Consider the following 14,437-nt stretch of genomic DNA (forward strand, 5'->3'; position numbering starts at 1 on the left):
AGTCAGGTAGCTGACTACTGCGCCCATGGAGAGGGATAAATGGTAAGCCTATTTAAGCATCCTGTTTTGGGGTTGATGCCACTCCATGATAAATGCACTGTTCATTGCATGAAAGTGGTAACTAGCAAAGCATTGTACTGATGTTGAAGACCATATGTTTAGGAGACGCTGATTGATATAATTGCTTGAAAAAGAGGAATGCTAAAGGTTTCAAGTAGCAAGCAGCAGCTGGCATTTAGACTAGATGGCTAATGGGAGTGTGAGGGGGACAGATTTCATGATCAACAGGTCTGTTTTTGTGCTGTAAAATTGATTGTCATAGTCATAGAGATTGTAGCGAGCTTTGGTTATTTAGAAAACTCTACCAATCTGAGAGAGTAGAGACATTAACAACTCTTTACTCCTCAGCATATCATGTCGCTCAAACACTGGTCCTTTTCTGTACATTCTGTGTGATAGGTATGGAAATTCATGAGATAGTATCAGGCATGAGTGAATTGCTTGCTCATACGTGGGACATTATGGGAGTTCTTCATGGCATAGTCTTCAGCTACCACCAAAGTATGACATTTTGGTGTCCATAAATTTACACAATTACAGCAGGTCCTCTTAACTTTTGTAATCTCTATATTTTATATTTCAGAAGTTTATAGTCCTTTAGCTGCAAAACATTTACAGATTAGTGTAACAGTCTCTAGGAATAAGGATGAGTAAAACATTTTTATAACATGTTGCTCCAGACCAACAGTTGAGGCCTATACCCTTTTTCCGAATTGCAGCAATCACTTGGCCTGCTGGGGCAGAAAATTCTAGCACATTGTAATACTGGATTCCTGCTGGTGGTGCTGTTGGTCCTTGAAGCATTGTTGCTCCCAATACTGCCAGCAACAGTAACCTGCATGAAGATAAGTTTCTCAATCATTTTATTCTGTGTGCCCATTAATTATGAGCACAGTGATCTGCTCAGCAGCTGAAAACCATAAGTGTGGGGAGAGGAGAGAAATGCATACCACCCCCAGCCCCACCTCTGTAGCCAGCATTTAGTTAATGTAAAAAGGCATTTTTTTTTAAGATACACTCTTGCCTTGCCGGAGATGACATATTGTTTATTGGTATTGTATTCTGTCACTCTGCACCAACTGATTACTGCTGTGTACTTGGCTGTCATTTTGGTAGTTCAGAAGCCTCCTGATTGTTATTTGGAAGGTGGGGGGTGTTGGAAATACAGACCTACAAGATATCATTAGAACTGATTCCAGATGATTCTGTGTGCCATGATCAGCAGAGCAGCTCTCCTGCTGAGCGTGGACACTCAAATGATGGGTGTTCATGAGGAAATGAAATACCACAAATCATTTCAATAAGGAGCGAGTGTGCTTTTTAACCTTCAATATCAGAACATATATTGAAATTATCGCCCTACAATTTTTTTCTCATAAATACTTGGTATTCTAGGAGACATTTCTATTTGTAGTATGTTCTGGCTCTAAGGGGAACACAACCGGGCACAATCGTGAACCGTGGCCCAGGTAGGGTTTTTTAAACAAGTTAAATATTGGATGTTACTACTTGGTCTCGTGTGTTTTCATTATCATTTGACATGCAATAGTTTACTTTGTTTATTTTATTATAAATTGTCAGAATTGAGCTTTTAGTAACCATCAGGTGCATTTGTTGGTGTACAGTTGCTGCTTTTATGAAAAAGTAGCCGTGTGCTGACCAGATACCAGTCACGCTCTGTCCAGCCAGCATTTTGTACAAGCTCCATATTCATGCCCACTACCCAACCGCCGTTCTGTATGGGCTTAGACATCACAACCATTGTTCAGCTGTCATTCTGCTCCACACTGGGAGTTAACAGAGCACCTCAATTTTCCAACAACATGATGAACCTCATGATAAGCTTCAGTATGCTCATTTACAAAAAGAACATTGGTCAGACTGAAACTTCATTTGGCTGCATTATGTTGTTGTTTGATTTATGCATGAAAGTTAATAGTTTCGGTTTTGTGAAATATTCCTTAACAAAATGAAGTATATGCTCTATGTACTCCCAAGATGGAAGATGAGGTTCTCGTGAAGAGTAGAAATGGGAGTCCAAATATTTAAAGATAAATTTTAAACTTTAGTGTTTAGTGTCGTAAGCAGAATTTTGGAAGCATATTACTGACAAATAATTAATCTTTTAAATTGGATGGATTTCCAGGGCAATAACTGAGTGTTGAACCACCTTTATTATCGGATTGTCCTCGCTTAATACTGTAGTTATACAGTTGCAGTCTGTCTTGGCTGTACAGATTTGCAAGGAGCACAGGATTGGTTTTGCAGTGGGCGTTGAACACATTGGGGGGGGGAAACCCCAATGAATTGATTTCCGACAGCCCTGCGGAGAAGTGCACCTCCAGTTTCAGAACCATTCACATGGGGGTTACAACGTTTTGATTGGATGATCCACCAAAGCTAGAGTGCTCTAAAGGCCCCAGTTAAATTCCTGGTTCACTAAACCCGTGTCTGCAAGGACCTTGGGAAAAACAGCCTGGTTTTCCTCCTTTTCCTCTCGTGATCGCTAAGTTACTGATGTCACAATGACCTTGACAGCCTTCATTCGTTGACATCTAATGATACTACTGTGGTATCACTGAACAGGATGAAACAAGTCCATGTAACCCAAGTAAGTGAGCAAAGTTCTTTTTTTAAATCCAATGAAAGTGTTCTGTAAAAGCTGGTATTTAAAGTGAATAATGAGATGATTACAGAAATGTTGTGGGTTGGATAATGTACTGTGAGTTGTGATGTACCTGTTTTTTATGATTTATAGGCATACTTTGGACAATAATAGAGGTATACATGCCAAAGCACACTGTATATAGAATCTAATTCTCATCTGTCTGGAGGAGCTAACAAATGTAATGGTTTCTGTTGTATAAAGTTCAGACTCTTTATTAGGGCTGTAACAAGCCTGCACTATTTGTGGTCTGAGCTTCTAACACGATATTGAAACTTTGTTTGCAGCTGTCAGAAAATCAAAATCATGATCAGGGATTCTTTCCAACCAGGAGTGCAATCAGGTTGGGATTTCATCTGTTAATAGAGTTGTGAGTGGTGGAAAATTACTAATGCCTCTTGACCCTGAAAATTAACAATGAGTCCTTGGTTCATTACCAGCTTGCTGAAGTTTCAGAGCTTCGTTGTAATCCTAATTTTAGTATGGAAACTGCTTTTAACAAGGGTGATGCTTTACATTCAATGAAACAAACTGATGGTTGTGATATTGTAAAACAGATGTTGTATTGCCCCGAGACTACAGGTGGTACAGTGAGCTCACTGCAGTAGTGATGAATTCTGTTACCAGATGAGTCGTTCTCTATTTGGTTCTCCAAAAAGTCAATTGTCGTTGTATCAATTCAGATTCAAAAAGGACCGCAGTTTAATCATATTTATCTTGCCCTAAATTTTGGAGACGGTTTTCTGGCTTTACTGGCAGGTTCTTCTGTTTCTTTGTCTCAGATTCCTGCACCTTTTCAACCAGAAATGCAATTTGATTTGAACGACAGAAAGAAGTTCAAGTTGGCAAAGAGAAATGAGAGACTCCTGTTTGGCAAGTCCACTGTGGAAACAGAACAGGTTCCACTGCAGAATAGTAGGATTTCTTGGAAAACATATAGCCAACCTTCTGTAGAAAAAAGAAGGGTTCTATTTCAAGATAATAGGATGGTCTATATTACGTTTCATAAACCCGTTACAAAGAAACAACAGAGTTCATTACACAGTCATAGAGCGCCATCTGACATGCTTGCTAAACCTGCTGCAAACAAGCAACCTGTTATGTTAAAAGGCAGTAAAATAGTCTATAATGCATTTGATGGCTCCGTTGTTAAAAAACAGACTGCACTGCAAGAGGGTATGGCCGCCTTTGATTGTATTGAGGCCGCTCCGGAGAAGAAAGAGGTTGTATTACATGCTTATCGATTTTCTGATGCGTCAGGCAACCAACAGATTGCATTGCAGCCCCGTAGATCTCTGGATAATAAATCTGCTGCTAGAAAGCAGCGAACTGCATTACCCATTTTAAAGCACAAGGTTCCATTGCGGGATTGTCGAATATCATCACTGCAACATAATGGAACTCTGTCTCCAACAGACCTGACAAGTGCATTGCACAATCAACAAGTTGTATTACAAGATAATAGATCTAGTCAGCCTTTGATAAAGCAGAAAGTTCTGCAGGGTTGTAGGGTTTCTGCTGAATCAGGCAAAGTTGTTACTTTGAAACAACAGGTGCCATTACAGCATAATAAAACCCTAAGTATTAAATACAAACCCACTCCAGATAAACGGGTTGCGTTAATAAATAATCAAGCTCGCTGTAATTCATTTGGGGACATCATAGTGGGGGGGTATGAGGCTCAATTAAAAAATACTAAAACTTCCAAGAGTATGTTTGTTCATTTATCTTCAGAGAAGCCACAGGTTTATAATAGTATGCTTGTCAAGCAAAAGTCGGTTCTTTTACAAGAGGAGAATGCCCCTAATAGTACCTCTGGAAAACCTGATACAGAACAGCAGCATGTAATAGTACCCAAGGGTCAGGCTCCCTCTATTGTCCTTGGTAAGCCTCGTGTAGGTAAGCCATATGTAATATTTCAAGAGAATGAGATTCCATGCAATGAATTTAGTGAGAGAACTGCAGAGAATCAACATACAGTATTACAAGAGAGTAGAACTCCCTATAATGCATTTGTTGAGCTTGCTGTGGAGCAGCAGGTTCCATTGCTAGATAATCAGGCTCGCAAAGACATTTGTGAACCTGTTCCAGACAACAGCAAACAGATAATTATACAAGATAGTATAATTCCCTACAATACAAAGAGAGCCACAGCCTGGGGCGTTCGAGCTTGGGATGAATGGGCTAAAAACCGAAATAACTACCTCATGGAAAATAGTATGAAATGCGATGAGTCGTCCCTTTATGTGCCAGTGCTCTCTCATGAAATAACTCATGGTCAACTGAATTTCTGGTTGTGCCACTTTGTGGAGGAAGTCCGTCGTCAAGATGGATCAGTTTACCCGCCTAATTCTCTCCGTCTCCTGTGCTGCTCCATCTTGCGATACCTGCGTGAAACCTGCAAGCGACTGGATATTGATTTCTTTAACAAACATAACGTGGAGTATACAGAGTTTCGGGCTATCCTTCACAGGCAGATGAAAAAGCTTAAACAACAGGGGCTTGGTACAGTAAGGAAACAAGCACAGCCTTACACAGAGGAAGAAGAAGAAAAACTGTGGCAAATAGTTTTTCAACTTCGAGATGCAAGAAGTTACAGTTATGCTGTATATTTTTACCTCTGTAAAGTCTTTGGTGTACATGCAGCAGCTGAACACAATAAATTAATGGTTGATCAGTTTACCTTTGGAGCTGATGAAATTGGCGAATATTTGGAATTTGTGGCAAAGCCTTACAGAGATGGAATCCAAAGAACAAAAGGACACACTTGGCAGTATGCAGACTTGTCCAATCCGAGATGTGTTGTTTCTCTCTTTCGTCGGTACCTCAGCATGGTTCCCAGCGATGGTCCGTTTTACCGGCGCCCTCTTCCCGGGCAGCTGGAGTTCTGCCAACAGGCTATTGGAGTTCACACTCTGGAGCGATACTCCAAAGAAATCTGTGAGGCGGGTGGCATTTCAGGACGCCATACTGGTCAATCTGGAAGGGTAAGTATAAACAGTGTTTTGTTATTTACGTTGCAAAGACAGTAGACATTTTACTCCCCTAATATCTATTATATGCATTAAAATGCATCTCAGTCTGTATAGAAGTTGACTCATCACAGGTTTTTTTTTTGTTAGATGCATTCTCTGTTTTTAAAGGTCAAGTGACAAAGTCTAGGCTTTTACACAATTATGAACTGGAAGAAATATTTTAAGTTGCATACTGCTTTGAATTTCAGTTTATTTACTTTGTCCCTATTTTGTTGCCCATTTTAAACCCGAACACTAGTTCTGCTGCCTCCTCCTACTTTTATGACTTGCGCTTACAGGCTAGATACAGACTTCCTTGGAATGTCTTCAGTACGACCCAGCATTATCCAGTAGGAGGTAATGGAGTAGGCTGTCGGATTATGTCATTTGTCTACTCTTTCTTTCCCCCCCACCCCCCGTCCCCCCTCCAATAAGTTTCTGCTCATTTCTGCACCTTGCTCCTAGTGATTCAAGAGTCTCGCCAAACTGCAACTTGGTTAATGTCAGGCATCCCTTGAACTTGAATTGCAACCAGTAGGCGAAAGTTCTGCCACATGCCAACTGCTTTTCTGTTATCTTCCCACCAAAAAAGATCATATTATAGTTGTCTAATAACTGAGGAGCCCTGAGAAATCAATTTCATAATGTCAAAGAATGCTGACTCTTAAATTGGGATCCAATTAATATTGTACTGTAAAGGGCACCTTCAAGCATTATGGTTAAGACCCTGTTGACATTGATGAGCAAAGTTTCTGTCCAACCAGAAGTTAAAATTGCTCCAGTAACAGGCATGGTTGATCATTGGAGCAATTATACCCGCGTAATTACTGCCTGCTTCCAGAATGAGGAGATAATAGTTTTGGAGGCAGCGGGGAGCTGGCGGGGACGGGGTAGGGGGAGGTATTTCTCAATACACTGTGGTGGCCAGATTTCTTTGAGATTATTTCAACTAGGATGAGCCTTGATCAGGATTCTGAAAATAACTTTTATGTACTTTGCTTCGGTGAGAATGTGGGCTTATTTGAGTGTATTACAAAATTTAGAAAATCCAGTTCATGTTGCAACCCCAGATTCAAATAATTAGCTAACAATAAAAACATTATCCTGTTTCCTCCCACTCGAGCTTTCCGTGTGTTAGGTTTTCAGTAGGCAGTGATTTACACAGATGCATGTGATCCATCCATTGATTGTGTCTGTTACTGTAGCAACTTTTCTCGTTAATGAAATTTCAGTACATCAGGGCACTATTGACAGGACAAATAGATTAATTCAAAGTTGACCTTGATTACCTCTGATCATTGCAATAAGCATTATTGTATGCACATCCTATGTGCAGCCGCTGATGTTTGGCAGCAAAAGTTTTCAAATTATTTTTGGTTGACCAGGCTCTTTTAAATGGAATTAAAATATTAGGATCCAAAGTGGTTTCTGTTAGATTGCATTTCTTGCAATATATTAAAAATTTAATGAAGAATTACTTCAACTTTTCCAAAAGAATACATTTTCAATAAATTAAAATTAGTGTTCTGACTTATTCTGGTCAAACGCTCCAGAAGCTTAAGGGTTGTTGGGGGGGGTGGGCGATGGGGAAACCTCAGAGTTACGTAAAATATTAAACCTAGTGTTCTATTTCAAGTGGAATGGGTTAGTAGGACCAAAGGACAAGAGCTTGAATGGGGGGTGTATAATTTTAAAATTGGTATTGGGAAGAACTAGTTTACAAAGGGTGATAAATTCTGGAATAAGCTACCAGGCAGAGTAGGAGGAGGAGTCAGGCTTTCCAAATGCAGTAGGATGGCACAGTTTGGGTGCGAAAGAGATGAGCTTCAATGAGTTCATTTATCATCCTCCCTATAACTGTGTTTGATATGACCTGTTGAATAATTTGGAAGTTTCCTCCACTGATACCATAGTTTATGGAAGATCTGTACTGAGACAGACTTTGTACTGAAGCAGAAGGCTTGAGAATGTTATCATTTCAACAGCGTTCAGTCTCAGGCCTGAAGATACTAAGTGCATTTGTAGGTGAAAGCAATTTACTTAATCTTTCAACAACACAATCTGACTGCAGTTCAGATGCCATCACTGAGTGCTGTTCCATGTTGAACACTGGCCGTTCTCCTTATTTTCATAATTTAGTATTTCCAGACCTAAATGTTTATCTGTACAGAATAAATTTAGAAACACACCAACATCTTAATAAAAGCAGTTCTGAAGAAGGGTCACTGACCTGACATGTTAACTCTGCTTCTCTCTCCACAGATGCTGCCAGACCTGCTGAGTATTTCTAGGGTTTCTTGTTTTTATTCCAACATCTTAATTGTTTTTTTTGGAAACTCAAGTGATTTAACTTCCACTTGGTGGATTTGTATTTTTGTTCGCAATGACCATTAATATAATCAGAAATTGAGAAAAACTTTGTCATTTGACCTTCAAAATACACTTTGTAAATCTTTAATACTTTTTACTGGTGGCCTATTGATAATACAGATTCTAACAGATCAGCTTCCAAATTGCCAAAAGCTTTTCCCCAAGGGTTTAACCCTGTTAAAATAACGTTAAAGTTATATACTAAAAATTTTGATCATAGTATTTAATCTCAACAAAGTTGATCTGAAGTGGGCCACACCACATTAACCTGGTTTATTGTTGCTGAATTAAAAATGCAGCTGCTTATGTGCAGCTCTGTCTTTTGGTAACTTCGCCATCACAAATTTATATACAATAAGCCCTCACTATACTACTGCGACAGATCCCAGTCCTTATAGAGGTTATTACCTGTACGTAATGAAGTAAACCACCATCTATGTAACTTTCTTCATCCTGTGCTTACCTACCACAACTATAAAACTTTCTGACAATAAATGAACTTTGACAGCACAGACATTGCACATGACTGAACTATTTTGTGAGTAGCTATTACTAGTTATTACTAGCTACTTAGTAATAACAAACCAGATTGATCAAACCTGCTCATCCGGTCGGTTGTTAAGCTGTTACATCAGTGTTACATTTTTCTAAGTGGCTGAGATCGTAATTTGGAAAACTTAAATCAGCCACAAGTTTCCCACTTGGCTACCATCAAACAAAATTCATTGTAGTATATGCCCATAACCCCACAATTTTTTTGTTTGTTGGCATTTGTATGTCAAAGTAACATCAATTATTGCATTCTTTTTGTCCAACCCACAGAAGCAGCATTATAGAGGAGGCCTATTGTATATTTGTTACAAAAATAATTTAATTCACGTTGAACAGAAACATTCAACAACAGAAATTGCTGACATTTCTCAATGTATTCATACCAACAAACTCTTCCAATCTCAAGCCCCAACTTTGCATATATATCTAACCAGTGATAATAGACTTGGATGAATTTGATGAACAGCATTTTTTCCTTTTTGGGGGTGTGGCAGGAGAGGGAACTCTTGGTGATGGCCTTTTAGCATTAAGCTACCAAAGAGAATTTGAGTTAACTATTGGCAAATTCAGTAGGGTGCTTAATATTTTGGTTTTTAGTGATAGTAATTTTGAATGCATTGTGTGGCTTTCTGCGAATGTTTTAGATTTTCCGGAAATGCTGATGCGATTGTTAAATTCCAAATGAATTTGTGTTCAACAAAACTCAGTGGCCAAATTGGTATTGTAAGAGGAAAAAAAAGACTTACACTGAGGTAGAAATCCATTAGTTCTGGCTTCATTGAGCCTGCAAATAATTGGACAGGTGTGCAGATTGCAATGTTGCAGCAAGGCAATGTTGTTGAGAACTGACTGGATCAAACACTCAATTTATATTGACCAGATTTAAGAACCTTACTGCTACTAAACACACGAGTGTAGAATATGATGCCATTAACTGAGATGCAGCACTGTTAGGAATTTGAATTGGCCAACCCCAATAATTTGGAGTGGAAGTTATGTCACTGCATATTTTTTTGGATCCTATTATAAAATTCAGAATTAAATGATGAATAAATGTGCCTTGGGTTACCTGCAGCAAAGCCTTCATCCTGGTTCCTTGTCCTTCAGTTAAATTCTGCTCACTGTCCTATTTAGTAACTTTTAATCCCACTTTTTCCCCTGGTGTCCACTTTTTTTTTAAGTCACTTTTTTTTTATTTACTTGACACAATTACTTTTTATGTTGTTTTCTCACACTTTTCAGGATTTTTTTGTCACTGGTTAGTTACAATTGTTTACAGATGCTATGTAACAGCTTAATCTCCACCAAACTCCAATGAGAGTCATTGCAAAGGTGATCTGACTTGGTTATTCAGTGATTCTGGGATTTGTTGAATGTATCACCTGAGGGGAATCTATTATCGGTGAAATCCTGTTACTGTCACTTCCCACTGTTGCATTTCTGTTGCCTTTTAGTTTACTCATGTCAACATGGCATTAACAGGAATTCACTACTTGAATTATATTGGCAAAATGTTTATTCCGTTGTGCTGGGGGTGCTGTGGAGAACCTTAATTGCAAATACTTGGAAATCCTATTGTTACTGTTGTGTTTTGTAAACCTGTTGTTTTATTGGGGGCTGCCCTAAAGGTTTGGATTTCCTAGGTGGCTCTCCCAGTCATGGTTTGGAAGACCAGTGGGGCATTGTAATCATTCAAACAAACAAAAATAGTGCTAATATGTCATAACCCCTCAAGCGTTAAATGAATTCATCCCAAAAAAAGCCAAAAATGGAACCAGGAAAGCCATTCTGACAGTTTAAATCAATAATGCCTCGGGTCATCAAATGAAAAACATCTTAACTACCAATATCAGAAATCCAGCCTGTTTGCAGAACCCCAGTGACCTGTTCATCTACACAGGCTTATTTTTGTTTTTTTGTGTGTATTCATTTTGTTGTAGGTCAGCAGTGTAGCTGCCCTTCACAGTCGTGGCTTTGATGAAGAGCTAATTAAGGAACGAATGGGAAATGGCAGTAATGCAATGATGTCCTACAAAAAGACTCAAATGAAGGCAGTGTCTGACTGTTTGCAGCCTCCAAATCCTTTGAAGAAGATCTCAGCTTGTTCACAGTTATCTTCTTTGATACAGAAAAGTGTTTGTACACAAGAAGCAGTGAACATAGTCGCCCAGCCAGAAGCAGTAGTTACGAAATAAGAAGGATTGGTGAAGGTTGAGCTGCCTTGTAGTACACCTTCAACATTGCCAATGTCTTCTGTCAAAGTTGCAGCAACATCAACCTATTGTGCTGCTTAAATCTTACAGTAGTGCAAAAAGACTCCGTCTTATTAGGTTGTAAGAATATAAAACAATAAACTGATGGGGAAAATTGATGTGGTGTGCCTCCTGATTTCTCAGTACACAGCAGTATTTGTGATGAAGTTCCTTTCTTAACCTCCCCCTTGGAAGAGGCTGCATTGAGGCAAGAACTGGACAGTGGAAAGGGAGGCTGGGGACAATGCAAACATTTTAAAGTGTTGTTTTCCACTTGGCTTCAGTGTTAGATGTTTCAGTAGGTTTGCAAAATGATTCTTTCAAAGCACTTTCTATTCTTCTGTGATGCTATAAATGGATTTCTCGTGTGTGGTTGTCAGTAATACTAAGTTTTTTTTGTCTTTTTAATTTTTGGAGATTTAACATCTAATAAACTAAATTTTAATAAAATTGTTAGCCTGTTTCCTCATAATTAAAAATGATTTAAGCCCACCTATATGGTCCATTTGGGTTTTATTCCGATTTGTCTAACAAAATAACATTCTCTTTTGTTAACTTGCGACATTCCTCTTACTGCATTAGTCGGGAGAAAAGATTGGTCTTCATGGGGATTCTGTGCAAGCTTTAGCTGTAAAAAGCTACTTTTTAAAAATTTGTTTACATGATGTGAGTGTTACTGGTCACACTTATTGCCCATCCCTAATTGCCCTTAAAAAGATGGTGGTGAGCTGTCTGCTTGAACTGTTGCAATCTGTGTGGTGTAAGTACACCTACAGTGCTGTTAGGAAGGGAGTTTCCTGATTTTGACCCAGCGACAATGAAGGCATAGCAAAACGTTTCCAAGTCAGGATGGTGTGACTTGAAGGGAACTTGCAAATGGTGATATTTCCATATGCCTGCTGCCCTTGTTCTTGAGGCGGTAGAAGTCGTGGGTTTGGTAGGTACTGTCAAAGAAACCTTGGCAAGTAGCTGCAGTATACCTTGTAGATTGTACACACTGCTACCAGGTACACCGTTGGCAGAGGGAGTAAATGTTGACGATGGTGGATGGGGTGCTAGTCAAGCAGACTGTTTTGTCCTGGATAGTGTCGAGCTTCTTGAGAGCTGTTGGAACTGCACTCACCAAATGGAGAGTGTTCCATTACACTCCTGACTTGTGCCTTGTAGATTTTGGACAGGCTTTGAGGAGTCAAGAAGTGAGTTACCGACTGTAGAACACACAGCCTCTGACCTGTTCTTATAGCCTTAGTATTTGTGCCTTCAGTTAAGTTTCTGGTCAATGGTGACCCACCCAGGATGATGGTGGGGGATTCAGCAATGTTAATGCTGTTGAATGTCACTGTCTTGAATTCTTATTATTTCCAAGTTCAGTCAACTCTGCCTGTTGATGAGCTGTTCTCCCAGTTTTACTTTTATTAATTCTTTCTGTTCAGTAGCTGCTCTAATCTCTATACTTCTGCAATAATTTTTTTATGCACGGGATGAAAACAACTTGAGGGGGAATGCTTTAGGAAATGGCACATGTTGCAAATCCCTTAACCCATTCCTTCTTATAGGTTCCCTCTTTGTAGCCCCAACAGCACTGTTTAAAAATCGGCTGTCGCCATTTCTGGTCTCAATGCTGTACTTTAACTTCTTTCAACTTTTGCCATTGAGGGAATAAAGATGCATGTAATGCACCAATCATTTTCTGTCCTTCATGGAACGTGGGTACAGTTGGTATACTGATGTGACAAGGAAATGGAGATACCTCATCCTGCTGAGACTTTTCAACCAGAGCTAAGTGACACCCTCATTCTTTGTGACATTCTCCAGTGCTGTTACTCTCCTCACCTCCAAAAACCTTCCTGTCTTCTACTGTCATATTGCAACTTCAGAAGTCATTCTTAATTGAGCCATTCTTTTCAGATTTCCAAGTCATGAATTATCTAGAAGTAAAGGAAATTCCCAATGGCTCAGGAGTCTGAAATCATCAAGCATTGATGCAATAGAGTATTGCCTTTCTGCAAAGATACAACTCCTCATGTACCCTATGCTCAGTAATGAGAACACTGATTGGACAACCTCTCCATCTTCAGAGAACATGGGGTTAGAATTGTCGATGCTTGTCTCTAATTTTATTTTGCTGGAGCACAGGACCAAGTCGGTGGACAACTCCAGCGACAACATGACAGAGCAGTAAATAACAGTGGCAGTTCCGTAAACAGTATAATTTTCTTAGCATTGGAATAGTAAATACCAGACTCAGATGCCTGTACATAAATATGACTGCAAATATTCGTACCAAGACTTAGATTATGCTTGCTAATCTTTCCACCATTAGATCTCCTTAAGTGGCATGTGGGGTCCAGTTTACTGTGAATGTTGAATCTGATGAGCAGGAGAGTTGATATCCTCATCTTCAGAAAACTGGAGTAACATTGATTATTGTGGTGATGCCCATAGGACAAGAATCTAAAGAGTTCAATGCCAAGATTGCTATCTTACTTAGTGTTGGGAAATACTGTAATCAGTTGGTTGTGCAGGATTCCCAATGGCACTTTTCCTTTAGGTTTCACTGGAAAGCTGAGGGATCTGTCGAGTTCAAATCATGGTATTGAATCATTGCAGCAAATACCAATTTTCTCTTGATTACACCTCTTTAGAAAGTCAGGCTGACTTTGTCATTCCTAGCTTAGGCGTTGATTGTGGATCTGCTTTTGATAAGTAGGAGCTTTCTGCAAACCTCATTGCAAGTTTTTCTTCCAAAATATTCCAAACCAAGTAAACTATTCAGGGCTTCTTCCCCAAAGGATTTACTCACCAATTATTCTGTAGTCATGAACAGGAAATACTCAGCAGGACTAGGGTATGCATCACCACAAGGCAAAAGTGACAAGTCAAGGGCACAATGTTTCAACAGCTATTTACTCTCTCTCGAGATGTCAGTGTGAAATCAATTATGGGTATGAATATAATTTTGTTCATACAGGATTGTCATTACCTTTTGAATCTTCCAAATGCGCAAGGAATTCTCTTGGTTTCACATGAGCATTTTTTGGCACAGGCTTGTAACCTTTTTTGTATCAGCACTTGAAAACAACATTCATGTGCCTACCAATGGTGTCAGCCTTTTGCCTTTGAACCAGAAGGTTGTGGGTTCAAGTCCCCCATTGGAGACAATTCAGCCTGACGCACCAGTGCAGTACTAAGGGAGTGAGTACTGCCTGAGATGTTCAACTGAGGATTCGTCTTCCCTCTTAGGTGGATGTAAAAGATCCCACAGCATTATTTTGAAGAGGAGCAGAGGAATTCTTTATCCTCAACTGTCATTGCTAAAACAAATTATCTGGTCTTTATTACATTGCTATTTGAGGGACCTTGCTGAACACACTTTGGCTTCTGCATTTCTTACATTACTACCATCCAACATTCTGAAAGAATTTTCTTTCTTTACGTTACAATCATAACTACACTTCAAGTACTTCATTGGCTGTGATGTGCTTTAGGACATCCTGAAGTTAGAAAAGTCACTATATCAAAGC

The 14,437-nt window shown here is 39.4% G+C and overlaps 1 protein-coding gene across 14 annotated transcripts in view; it reads left to right on the forward strand.

The window, feature by feature from the left end:
- Positions 1-14,437, forward strand: part of LOC137353345 (activating transcription factor 7-interacting protein 1-like) — a 212,556-nt gene that overhangs the window by 119,093 nt on the left and 79,026 nt on the right. For 9 of the 14 annotated variants that reach the window (XM_068019499.1, XM_068019501.1, XM_068019500.1 and 6 more), the window contains 2 exons: positions 3,508-5,712; positions 10,602-11,382. The exons of the other annotated variants lie outside the window; for them this stretch is intronic. In XM_068019499.1, the coding sequence (XP_067875600.1) occupies positions 3,508-5,712; positions 10,602-10,856 (2,460 nt within the window). In that variant the 3' untranslated portion in view covers positions 10,857-11,382. Of the gene's footprint in view, positions 1-3,507; positions 5,713-10,601; positions 11,383-14,437 lie in introns of those variants that run through there. 14 annotated transcript variants of the gene reach the window in all.

Source organism: Heterodontus francisci, chromosome 41 (assembly GCF_036365525.1).
Source record: "Heterodontus francisci isolate sHetFra1 chromosome 41, sHetFra1.hap1, whole genome shotgun sequence".
Classification (NCBI taxonomy): domain Eukaryota; kingdom Metazoa; phylum Chordata; class Chondrichthyes; order Heterodontiformes; family Heterodontidae; genus Heterodontus; species Heterodontus francisci.